Source organism: Pygocentrus nattereri, chromosome 19 (genome assembly GCF_015220715.1).
Source record: "Pygocentrus nattereri isolate fPygNat1 chromosome 19, fPygNat1.pri, whole genome shotgun sequence".
Lineage (NCBI taxonomy): Eukaryota > Metazoa > Chordata > Actinopteri > Characiformes > Serrasalmidae > Pygocentrus > Pygocentrus nattereri.
The window spans coordinates 38,285,599-38,298,745 of record NC_051229.1 but is presented as its reverse complement, the minus strand read 5'-3'; the positions used below and the strand labels follow the sequence as shown (position 1 = coordinate 38,298,745).

The window sequence follows — 13,147 nt, the reverse complement described above, 5'->3', positions numbered from 1 at the left end:
ATTTCGAGAATAAAGCCATATTTCAAGAAAAAGTACCATTTGGAGAAACAAAGTCATTTTGAGTATAAAGTCATCCATCCATCCAATTCAGAAAAAAAGTTGTAATATTTCATAATTCCAGACAAAGTCACAGTATTGTTTATAAAGGCTTTGCAAAGTGAAGCAGCGCCTCCTCATGTTTAGTGAGGGGCGGTGAGTTGAAGCCCCTAGACAAACAGTTGTGTTTATCTAGAATAAAGAGCCAGACGGACTCGGAGGAAATCCCAAAGGTGTTCTATGGGGTTGAGGTCAGGACTCTGTGCAGACCAGTCAAGTTCTTCCACACCAAACTGGCTCATCCACGTCTTTATGGACCTGCTTTGTGCACTGGTGCTCAGTCATGTTGGAGCAGGAAGGGGTCGTCCCCAAACTGTTCCCACAAAGTTGGGAGCATGAAATTGTCCAAAATCTCTTGGTGCTGAAGCATTAAGAGTTCCTTTCACTGGAACTAAGGGGCCGAGCCCAACTCCTGAAAAACAACCCCACACCATGATCCCCCCTCCACCAAACTTTACACTCGGCACAATGCAGTCAGACAAGTACCGTCTCCTGGCAACCGCCAAACCCAGACTTGTCCATCGGATTGCCAGCTTGCCAGATGGAGAAGCGTGATTGGTCACTCCAGAGAACTCGTCTCCACTGCTCTAGAGTCCAGTGGCGGCGCTTTACTCCACTGCATTCCACGCTTTGCATTGCGCTTGGTGATGTAAGGCTTGGATGCAGCTGCTCGGCCATGGAAACCCATTCCATGAAGCTCTCTACGCTGTTCTTGAGCTGATCTGAAGGCCACATGAAGTTTGGAGGTCTGTAGTGATTGACTCTGCAGAAAGTCGGTGACCTCTGCGCACTATGCCCCTCAGCATCCGCTGACCGCTCTGTCATTTTACGTGGCCGACCACTTCGTGGCTGAGTTGCTGTCGTTCCCAATCACTTCCACTTTGTTATAATCCCACTGACAGTGGACTGTGGAATATTTAGTAGTGAGGAAATTTCACGACTGAACTTGCTGCACAGGTGGCGTCCGATCACGGTACCACGCTGGAATTCACTGAGCTCCTGAGAGCGACCCATTCTTTCACTAATGTCTGTAGAAGCAGTCTGCAGGCCTAGGGGCTCGGCTTTATACACCTGTGGCCATGGAAGTGACTGGAACACCTGAATTCAATGATTTGGATGGGTGACTGAATACTTCTGGAAATATAGTGTAGGTACGATATAATTTTTGATTTCTTTTTTAAATTGAAGGACTTTTCTGACAGAATGGCAAATACGTGGCTTATAGTTTATGGTCTCATTCCTTCACGTACTTCACCAGCCAGAAAATCCTTACTGAAGCACATTTTTGTGCCATTTCACTTGTAATTAGATTACAGTTCTGATCACAGAAAGGCATTATATGCAGTTTTGTATTGGCACTGAAATCACTGCTGTAGAGTAACAAAGAGCTAATATACTGAAACCAGTCATGACAACAGAACTCCATTATCACTATTTAATTTTATTGTACAATTAGAGAAAAACGCAGTCACCTTTACAGGTAGACATTTTAAAAGTGAGGTGCTGAGCACACAGCTAACAGTCAATAATGGAAAGCAATAAAAAAAAAAAAAAACAAAAACAAAAAAAAAACGTTAAAACAGAGAAAAAAAAAACTGGTACAAAAGCATTTCATCTTTCTCCACTTCTATAAAAACAATAAACGCGACAGTTCTGCCAGTTTCACTCTCTCAGCGTGTGCTGCAGCTCATTCGGTAAAAGACATGTTTGAGGTGACTGCACACATGAAGGACCTATGAAGGACAAAACGTAGCGGGGACAGTGAAGTTGTGGCGGTAAGGAGGGAATGCTCGAAACTCCGCGGTGACGAGGCTCAGTTTGCGTGCTGCGCAGTGGAGAAGCACAGCTTCAGTGTGTACGGGTACGGACCATCTAAAAAAGCAAAATAAAAGAACATCGTTAGCGCCGGACACTACAGGGGACTTTTCCCCACTTAGCAGGACTTCAGTATAGCCAGGTAACTTAAAGGTGCAGTGTGTAAGATTTAAGGATATTAGCAGAAAGATTTAAATCTATTAGCAGAAACTGAATATAATAAACACCATAATTACAGTGTACAAATCACCTGCCATCATTTTGTATTCATTAGCTTAGAATGAGCCCTTCATATATACAGAGGGAGCAGCTCCTCTTCAGCAGAGGCCGCTATGTTTTTACAGCAGCCCAGGCCGGACAAACCAAACTCTAGCGTAAAAACATGAAAGGCACTCTCTAGAACCGAAGCGGCAGCTTTAATTTGGTGCTAATTTGGTGCGCATCTCATTCATTTTCAACAGAAAGCTTCGGTTCTGCCAGACGCAGCCGCACAGGGCATGATGGGCCCGGCGCGTTGAGTCTGGGGGACACAAAGCCAAACTTTATGCAGATTAAATCAGCCAACTTGATGCATCCATCTATCCAATCAGAATGCAGTGTCCAATGCAACGTATATAATTAATAAAGTTGGTTTCTGATTATTAGAAAATCAACACATTAATTAAAAGGTGATTTAAGAAGGATGTGATTTAATTGGATGATGCAGGGAAAGACCATGTTAACACCCACTTGCGGCCAGCTGAAGAGGGAGAGTGCGCTTGCGTCTGTCAACACGCCAGAACGGTGTAAATGCAGCGTCAGTGTTTGCTGCTAGTGCTGAGTTGTGTGGAGAAATTTGAGAACCCAAATTTTGACAAGCAGAGGATCAGACTTATTTAGCACAAGAAAAAGCGAGAGAGGGTGAATCCTCATCGTCAAAGAAGAGAAGACATGAAGCAAAATTAAATCAGGAGGCGATGGCAGAAAACCTGACAACAACTGTAGGTCCTACTGCGTGCTTGGAAAGGAAGGGGGAATTCAGCTGGCTGCAATTTGATATCTCACCACTAGATGCCACTAAAATGTTACACACTGCACCCTTAAGCCCAAAATAAATCTGTCCAACAAAAGAGCTGAGGGACATTAAGTGACAGAGACAGTGGCAAAACCCTATAGGGTGGAACGTACCATGGATTAGCAATTCATTAACAAAAATCACAAACTCTTCTATTAAGCAGTGTAGTTTGTTAGACGTAGGCTACAGTTCCAAAACAACATGATAGAAAAATGTTTAAAAAAATAATTAAGAACTACTGTGCTGTTCTTTAAGTGAGTTTATTTGAGGGCAGTGGCCCAGCACTTACTAGGGTTCTTCATCTGATAATGGTTCATCATAGCGAGAGCCTCCATGGCATCGTTAACAGACTCCCACTCCAACAGTCCTGACGAGCTCCTCTCTGAGGAGGCACCACCTGAAAAGACAAAAAACAGCCTTCAAATCAAACCGGCTGAATTAGGAGCATCAAACACCTTTAGAAAGCAGGATCCTGATCAGTTAGAGCCAAGATCACATGATCCTCCAACATTTTTCTTCACAAGCCAGAGCGCAGCAGCTGGGTCTTACCTTTTGCTGCAAAGAGTTTAACGTTAGATGGGCTCTTCACATCAAGCTCCTTGCAAATCTGAAAAAGAGAAGAATCATTTTAGAATCAGAAGTTTATTATTAACCAGTTTTGTTATGAAATTACTGTGATGTCACCCAATTATAGAAGGAATTATTACATAGCACAGGGGTTCTCAACCCTTTCCAACCCAAGGCCCACCTGTGTATGTGCAAAAACACCACCACCACCACCACCACCTTCTTCATAATACTTTATGCTGGTGGCAGCACAAAGTGCTTTACAGGGAGGTGATACATTTCTTAAAAAGTATTCATTTAAAACCATAAGAAAACACGGATCAAATTAAAAAGATAAAAACCATAAGCCGCAGAGTTTTACTGAAGGGCCGAGTTAGAGCCGTTTCCAGCTGGTTATTAAAAGTGAGCTCTGAGCTCGACTGTCTACTAAAACGTGAACTGAGCTCCACAGTCTGGAAGCAGAATAACTGAAAAAAGTCTCTGACGGTGTCTGCAGGTCAGTATCTGCAGATCTAAAATCATCAACAGACACTCGGTGATGCAAGCAACGTTTTAACAATCTATTCTGAACGATACAGTCAGCCAGGGCAGCTCTTTTAATAAGGGAGTGATCTGATGTTCGTTTTTATAAGGATGCTGATGCACTTTGTATGAGTTCTGAAGGATGTATAGTTTTCTTCAGACACCCAGTAAGAAGATCATTAGTGATCAACTCTGCTCAACAAGTTTCTCTGTGCTGTTCTGAGACTTCGTGACGTTACCAGCTCACTACGAATTAATGCCTCCCCATGAGTACAGGTCTGCAGACCACTAGAGGGTGCTTCGCAGCCCACTGCTGGTCAGTGGCCCATAGATTGGAAGCCCCTGACTAGGCAGACTTGTAAAAAAAACTAGAAACATACTGGACTAATGTCACGGATCGCATCGGTAATCAGTTTAAAAACATTTCCCAAACTCCAACAGGACTTCAATTTTTACTTGTAACCCAACTTCTCAGATTAAATATGTACAGAAAATAATGAAGAAGAAGAGGCAATATAATTTGCAATTCCTAAAGCTCTTGCTGCATGATACCCAACCCTCTTCACACCCACCCCTCTTTCTAAAGTGGGCTCACCTCAGAGAAGATCTCCGATGAGGCCTCTGGAGGAGCGTTGAAGAAGTGCAGCACGTTGCTGGGATGCTGGATGCGGTTCTTGGCAGCCTGCTCCGGGGAAGTGAAGCGGTTGTTTCGGCTGCCGTGGAAGTCCTTGAAACTGCTGGTGCCATCCTCCAGCTCGTAAGACTGGCCTGGCATGATGGCCTGCTGCTTGGACACACTGGGAAGATGAGGAGAGAAGGTTTATTTATTTAGCACAGGTGCAATTCTTGTGTTCCCATAGCAACGTCACCTGTGAAGTCTGACAGCAATCAGACAACCTGCACTGACTTATTATTTCACAAAGGATAAAACTAGCATTTGTTACCTTTAACCCCACCTACGGGGCCATGTTGTGACATTTGCATGTCTAGAAGTGACATGGCAAAAATATAATATTACAATATTTCAAGTAACTTTCATGCCACACATCGAGTCATGTTTTATTTTTTGAGACTGATTAGCTGGAACTGAGTAAAAACCTACTAGTAGTGCTATATTTAAAAAATACTGTCAAATACAATGATTTTATTTAACACTCATCACTAAAGCCAGTTAAGCCAGCCTGATTTTGCTCTCTTTATAATGAAACAGTTGGTCAGTGTCTGCACGGACTGGCCATGATATGCTCAGAAAAGCATATTGTAAATAATTTATCACAATAAAGACATATACACTCATTTCGCCCAGCCCATGCACGCCCGTCACGTGAGTCAAACAACTCATGAAGAGCTTTAAACTGGCATTTGTGTAAATTAAAATTTATAAACAGAATTTGGGGGAAGCTTTACAAGCACTGCCCTTAACACATTGTCTCCTTCCGCCACTTAATCCGCTCTTCTGCGTCAACATCATTCATAATTGAGTCACGTTCTTCACACATCAAAATGAAGACGACAACAGAGCTCATACACTTGTTTAGGAGGACAACACTGTGCATCCAACCACAAAAGAAGCCCTGTACATTTCATACAGTGGTAAAAACATGGTAGCTCAGTTTCTACATGATAAAACGATTTCGCCCCACACGTCATTAGTCTCACCTGAACAAAGGAGCAGCTTTAATTTTCATTATTTTTAACCAACCAGGACTGTTGGGTTCGTGTAGTGAAACAAGCTAAAAGTACAGGGTGATTCAAAAAGATTTCAAAGCGCCATATTTTTACAACCGTGAGGCGCCTGGGAACCAATCACAAGCCAATTGAAAGAGGGGGTCAAAGAGTTTCTGACTGCTAGTGGGAGATGACTTCCTTCGGTCTGACAGGAGACGAGAACCCTGAGCAGAGAGCGTTCTGCGTTCTCCACTTCAACAGGAGTGAATCCGTCATAACTGTGCTGCGTGTTGTTAGTGGGCTGTGAAGCTCCAACAACTCAGTGTTCGTCGTTGGTTCCACAGCACTGGAACGATCTCTGAAATCATGTGCAGCGTCACCGACACGCTCAATCTAGTCTGGGATGAGTTTGACTGTGGCGTTGATGTCGTCCGTACAGCTGGAGGAGGTTCAGACTGAGACCATGTACAATTACATAGTAAACGTCATGCTCAGTTACACCATTTACAGTTCACGGCACTGATCTGTGATGATTTACAAGCTAAATAAATCATTTTGAAACCAGATGAATCTTTTTGAAATCACCTAGTACAAATTCCTTTGCTTGCTGAATGGCTATCTGCTGACAAAATCAACGGCGAGTCTGTAGATAGCATAGCAGAGACGTACCTGACGTTGAGTTTCTGGTTGAACAGGAAATGGTTATTTAGATGGCAAATGGCTCTGTCTACAGCATAGCAGTCTCCCATTTCCACCATGGCAGCCCCTGGCTTGCTCTTCATGAACTTCACCTGAAAATTGAAAACAAGATGAGCCCTTCATCAGATTAGCCCTATTCACAGTATCCAATTACACCTTTAAGAAGATTACGCAACCATGTTGGCAGGTGAACTGTGGCGATGACTGTGCACTGATGGAGCTCGTCTCATCACCTTTACTACAAATACAGCCCAGACCAGAATGACCACTAAACAGATTAAAAAGATATGAAGATGCAGACGAGTCTCCAGAAAACACAGCGAGGAGATTAGCTAGACTGGTGAATACGGACTCAAAAAAGGGATAAAATGATACTCATACTGAAATTTGCAGGTGTTTAAGGAACTACAAACAGATATTCACAAATAATTTGGAATCTGCAAATATGAATCAAAATAAATAAATCTCAAATACATAAAAATACTTTGAAAATGCAAAAAAAAAGTATTTTTGAATATGTAAAAAGATTGAAGTTCACTTGGATCTTTTTTTTTTTTTTTTTACACATTCAAAAATCCTCTCAAAATATTTTGTGCATTTGTGAATTTGGTTAATTATTTATTTATTTATAGACACACAGCCACACATATATGACGGTTTCATATGGGCAGATTCCAAATAATTTGAGAAACTGTACCGTAAGCATCAAGTGTGAATATCGTATTTACAAGCTCAATCTTTTTTACCCTTTTTTGACTCCATAGGCGGATCCGTAGGACCTGCAGATGTCAAGAGTTCAGAACATTCCAGTGTGCGAGATTTTATAAAAACTAAAAGTTGTCCTAAAACTGCCAAATCTCTTAAATAATAAACTCATTCGCAGAAATAAAGCTGAAGCTTCTTATTCAACAGCTTCTCATCTGAATGTTCTGTTCCACCCTAAATGGAGCTGCAGTTACGTGCAGCGCAGCGAATCTATAATCATCCACCGGAGCTGCTGAATGCGTCTCGCTGGTTAATTTAAAACCACACACTTCTGTACTTCACCTAGTAAACTAATAAGTGCACTTCTAATGAGATGTGCACTATTTTTGGCACACTAGTGAGCTAGTACACAGATTGGAACACAAAATCTCAGCATTTTAGATTTAAGCTTTTATTTGTCATAACGACTTGACTTAATACATATTGATTAATGTGCTTTAAAAAGTGTAAAAACTATAAAAAGTGCTTTAATGCATTTGCTGGATTAGTTATGGCTTTGTTACCCCACTACCAACAGCCACAGCACAGCTGAATAACCTTGAACATGACCACCACAACGGTGGCAGCTTTACTGTGACTCAATACAATCAACTGGAACTGGATTGGTTTTATCAGGGGAGGTGCTGTAATTTACCTAATTACCGACAAGTTAACCGATTCTAATCCAGTACGAATCTGCTGAGTATAAAGTTTTTACAAATCTCCTAAATAATAACTGGAGTGAATTACCTTCTATAACTGAACTCCCAGCATCCTCATTAATAGTAGTCCTGTATGAATCGACATTATAATAACAGCGAGCCCATGTTTCCTTGAGGAGTGGTGAGGACGGGAGAAGCCATCATAGGCAACAGACTACCAAGCTTACAGGACATCCACCAGTCCTGCTGCCTCAGGAAGATCAAAAAGATCCGGTCACCCAGCACACGGCCTGTTATCTCCTGCCTGATGGCACGATGGTGTCCGCAGCATCCAGGCTAGAACAACCTGGTTAATGAACAGGTTCTACCCACAGGCTGTCAGGCTTCTGAACACGCTGTGAAGCTGGGGGTCCGTCCCAACTACCACTTCACTCAGTCGCTCAGTCAGTATTATTATTGTACATCATCTCTGCTGTGGACAATAACACCTTAACACTAAGCCACTTCAAAGAACAATAACACCGAGTCACTCAAGTCACTTTTAATGAATACTGTCTGTTTTCTGTACATCGTCTATATTTTGCGTTTCTTTCACTATATTTTGTTTATCATTTCTCTAGATTTTGTGTAAAATTAACACATTTCCTTTTTTTTTTAATTATTTTTTCATTTACATATATTTACTTAGTTACTTTCTGTAGTGATTAATTATCTGAGCCTCACCACAAGCATTTTAACGCATGAATGTCCTTACATGTTGTGCAAATGACAAACGTGAAACCTGAAACTAAAGATATGACTAACAGCTAAACGGAGCTTTCTCTGACCCAATTCCTTAATCCTCAAATTCAAGCTCAAGACTGCCGAAACCCACAACATTCGGAACAACAAGCAGAAGGAAAATAATCTCTCAAAAGTACCGAAATCAAAGCAGGGCTTCTTTTTTCCCCCCCATTGTTGGGTGGCATTCGTGAAGCTCTAAGAACACACTTCACTTTAGGGCCGAACAATTTGGGAAAAATATCTAATCCCGAATTTCCTGGCTGATTTTGCGACTGCACATTAAACGCATAATTTTCTATTAATTAATTTCCAGGCGAGACATATTTTGCCCAGGAAGACCAGAATATCCACTTTTTTGTCAGACTACTAGTTACTAGATGTCAAATACACAGAACACGTACGTTTTGATGCTTGTGGTCCAACTCATCTACAGGCAGCTTACAAGCTCTTATTAGTTACATTTTTTCCCCCCATATAAAACTAAAAACAATCACTATTAATATTGCATTATATAATAAAAAGCTCTTGCAATTTAAAAATGTCTGAAGATCACGATTAACTGAATATTTTACCAATTACGATTAACGAACATCATTTTGTTTTTTTGCCCTCATAGCTCACTGACAAGGTTTGTACTGTAAACATGTTCTGCATATCTTCCGCCATAATTCTGCACAGCTGAGACTCAAACATTTGAGGCAATATTTCTGTACAAAAATAGAAGAGACTGAACCAAAACACCTCTTTTTAAAGAAATTGTGGCTGGAACCAGAAACTGCATACACTGGCTACATATCATTTATCCGCATAATGTGCTGTTATTGTTTGGAGCTTTCACTGTAACCCATGGCATAAAAACTGATTATCAATGTGTGCACATTTGCTTATTATCTGTACTGTGTCATAGGAAAAAAACCCGTCTCTAAGACGTGCTGTGCGGAGAACATTTGCACTGTTACACAACAAAGACAGCTGGACCAAGCTCTTACTTTTCTCTTCCTTCCTCATTTCTTTTTTTATCTTATGGGGCTTTGGTTTCAGTTCACGTAAAGACTGCCAGGTGAAGACGTGAGATCTGACTTAATACGGTCAAGTACTTGAAACACCCTCAACATGACATGTGAGCATGATGACTGCATGTGAGACTTAAAAGGTACATTCAGGACCAGTCTGGCTGTGCTGTCGTGTACCGACAGTAAATTGGCAACTTTTCTGATCATCTTTTAAAGCGCTTGGCAGCATTTCTTACCATTTTCAGAATACTGAAGAACCAATAAATTAATGGGGTTTAAATCATAATAAATAAACATTAGCTGAATATAAAATAGTTATAAACCAACAAAGAAAAAAAAAAATCCTGCTTTTACTGGTTGTGAAATGCTGCATACCTTCTTTTTTGAGATGATAATCATACTGTTGCACAATGCTGACGTAAAACGCACGGTTTTCATTTGCGAAAATTACACCGACACATTATGCCACACGTATGGGCCACTCAAAACACATTACCAGACATCCTGTGATAAAATCTGGTAATTCAGCTCGAGTATGCGACACCTATTCCTATCCTGCTCCTCCTTGCTTACCCGTTCCACGTTTCCATACAGGCAGAAGATGTTGAAGATCCTGTCCGCATTAATTTTGGACGGCTCCAGTCCGTAGACCATCATGACAGGGGATTCGGCGTGTGGGCTGTATTCGCCTGGGGGAGGAGGGGGCGCACCATACTGGCTGGCGTAGCGCTGGCTTCCGCCACCCCGTCTCGGGCCGCCCATCGATGGAGCCATGCGCCGCCCTTCGTAGCCACTGTAGCTGTCGTCTTGGTATCCATGGTAACCACCTGGACAAACGGTACAAAGACACGGATCAGGGCTGAGGCTGGAAATATTCCTAAAATTTCATTTCAGCTCTGAGTGACTCAACACAGCACCATCTTGCTGCCACTGTGGATCCAAGCACCCAGTTTAACAAAAAAAGTCACTCCCCATTTGATTTTTTTTTTGAGCGTCTTTCCACTGCGACCAAATGTGTTGGGTGTTTGAAGGTGTCCGTCACAAGCCTTACCATACTCTGGAGGGTGGTCTCCCAGCAGAGCCGGCTGCCTCTGACGCTTGTTGGGGTTGGCATTCATATCTGAGAGGCAAGAGAGGAGGGGAGGAGACCAAGAAAGGAAAAAAAATAAAATAAAAGAGGGAATACAGAGGGAGAATATATATGAGAGAGAGAGAGAGAGAGAGAGAGAGAGAGAGAGAGAGAGAGAGAGAGAGAGAGAGAGAGAGAGAGAGAGAGAGAGAGAAAATGGAAGATGAATTTGCTGAGAAGCAGCAGGACAGGAGTCTTGTATGTATACAGAAACATTCAATGACGTGAGTTTTGGACTGAGGGCTTAAGACTGACAGCAAAGAGAAAAGGGGCAAAAAACAGGCACCAGAGGGGAGGGGGAAAAGGGGGGGGGGCTGCAGTGAAATGTTCACAAGCCCCAAATCCAACTCCACTGGTGTGTGAAAATACAGGGAATGCAATGGAGACACAAGTGGAAGTAACAACTCTAACAACTCGCCACCAACCAGAACGATCTTGATGGCTGATTGTGAGAATTATTTAAAATCATAATATGGTGGATTGATAGGGGAAAACAATGATGCACACACCTTGATCGCCATTGCCATCAGCATCTGCACCTGTTCAGGTACACATATTGCAAAAACAATCAATCAATCTCACACTAGTTTCTGTGCATTCGTATCAACCTAAGACAGTCAGCTAAACGATACAAGAGCCTCATAGAGAGCATGAATTGAAGAGGAATTCGACCAATTTTTCAAAATTTAGTCATTTCGGTGGTTGAGACGTAAACAAAAGCCATTCAGAGCATTGTAGGCAAACTACAGCAGAGATGACAGGAACCAGGTGTAAGACACAGCTACTTTACATACTAATTAAACACAATATAAACAGTGAAACAAATGGATAAAAAGAGCTTTCCTTGGAGACTACTCTGCCTTACGACAGGTAAATCTACAACGGCTTTAAAATATACATTTTAGGCCAAAACCATTCAATTAAAATAAATAAATAAATAAATAAAAGCTAGTAAGGTTCCCATCACCGCCACTGTGACACAGTATGTCTCTCTAGAACAGCACACCACTCTGAATGTCTGTCAACCACTTAATTATGCAAAACGTTTGAAAAAAATTCAGTGCAATCCCCTCGTCTCTTGTCCAAAGAGCCCAACATTGCAGTATAGCAAACTGAAGGAGAAAGACGGGGGGTCCACAGGATGTACATTCATTTCTTGGTCAGGGGGAACAAAAGCAAGTTAGTCACAACATTTGTTGGTCACAGAACCTCTTGGAACAACAGAGAGCATCACTCCAAGACAACATAAGCTTGGGGTTACTTACAGCTGAAACTCAAGTTCGGGGAGGGGGGGTAGAGGGTGGGGCAGGTGCTGTAAATCAGCCACCTCTTCGGCTCTGCCGCTTCAGTTTTAATACATTTCTTCCATTTGTCTCCCAACCCCGCTCACTTTCACAGCCTCTCCTCAGTCCGAGATTAGTCTTGGCGTGGCTGCACATTTTCATTTGAACACATTTTCCTTCACGGCGTGCTTTGTTGTCTTTTTGCACATTTTCAGACAGTTCCCATTAGAGACAATGCCAAACCTGCGTCATACTGGAAGGCGTTACAAGGTAGTCATAGGACTAAAAAAATAGAAAGGAACAAAATCAGTCACACATTGTGGCAGAATAGTTTAGGAGATGCCTACAGAGGGAGGAGGTATGTTGGTAGGTCAGTGAAGGTGGGGAGCAGGCTACGTCAGCGTGTCTTTCTGCGTGTCTGTGCATCTATTCGCTGGCGTTTCGGTCGCATCTTCATCGCTGGAGGACTATATATGTGGCATGTGAGCATGTTTGTGTTGATCAGCAGGAGGAGATTGTGAGGAAGAGGGTCAGAGAGCAAGAGAGGTACGACCAAAAGACGGGTAGGGCTCTGAGAAGGATTCCTGAGCAACTGCAGTGTGTCTGTGGACGTCATCTGGTGTGAATACGCTGTTATTCTGAAACATCGTGTGCCTTTATCCCCCCTGAGGACAGTCCCGTCAGCAGTGAAGTAAATAGTGGGGCTGTGTCACAGTGGAGTGTGCCTTGTTCTTGGGAAATGTGTGCCATAGGTAAAAGCATCTTCGTGGCTGTAGGGCAGGTTCAGTAGGAGGATGAGGATGAGTGCAGTGTTGTATAGTGTCAGAATGTCTTGTTTTCTGTATTGCAGGGCAGGGCAGGTGCTTTCCTTCTGCGTGGCGAAGGACAATGGAAAATGCTCGCACAGGTATAGGACCATTGGGGGCTGGCTGGTGCCGTGTTGCTGAGGAAACTGGAATGTCTTCGATGCAAGTATGAGAAGTGCAGTGTCCACGTGTGTTCTGTTGTAGCAGCTGATGTTCTGAGACAATTTGTGCTTTTTCATTTTATTTACTTTTAAAAGTACACATAGATGCGGTGGAGCAACTGGCCCACGAGCAGGCATCGTAAAC

At 42.5% G+C, this 13,147-nt stretch overlaps 1 protein-coding gene across 2 annotated transcripts in view; it reads right to left on the bottom strand.

The window, feature by feature from the left end:
* Positions 1-1,517: 1,517 nt before the first annotated feature.
* Positions 1,518-13,147, bottom strand: part of hnrnpl2 (heterogeneous nuclear ribonucleoprotein L2) — a 19,458-nt gene continuing 7,828 nt past the window's right edge. Inside the window, exons 7-14 of one of the 2 annotated variants that reach the window (XM_017686812.2) lie at positions 11,262-11,291; positions 10,675-10,743; positions 10,197-10,450; positions 6,392-6,513; positions 4,650-4,851; positions 3,515-3,572; positions 3,255-3,362; positions 1,518-1,968 (exon numbers count right to left, since the gene is read on the bottom strand). In XM_017686812.2, coding sequence (XP_017542301.1) covers positions 1,910-1,968; positions 3,255-3,362; positions 3,515-3,572; positions 4,650-4,851; positions 6,392-6,513; positions 10,197-10,450; positions 10,675-10,743; positions 11,262-11,291 — 902 coding nt within the window. In that variant the 3' untranslated portion in view covers positions 1,518-1,909. The remainder of the gene's footprint in view (positions 1,969-3,254; positions 3,363-3,514; positions 3,573-4,649; positions 4,852-6,391; positions 6,514-10,196; positions 10,451-10,674; positions 10,744-11,261; positions 11,292-13,147) is intronic. The other variant, XM_037530989.1, reaches the window with a different exon arrangement.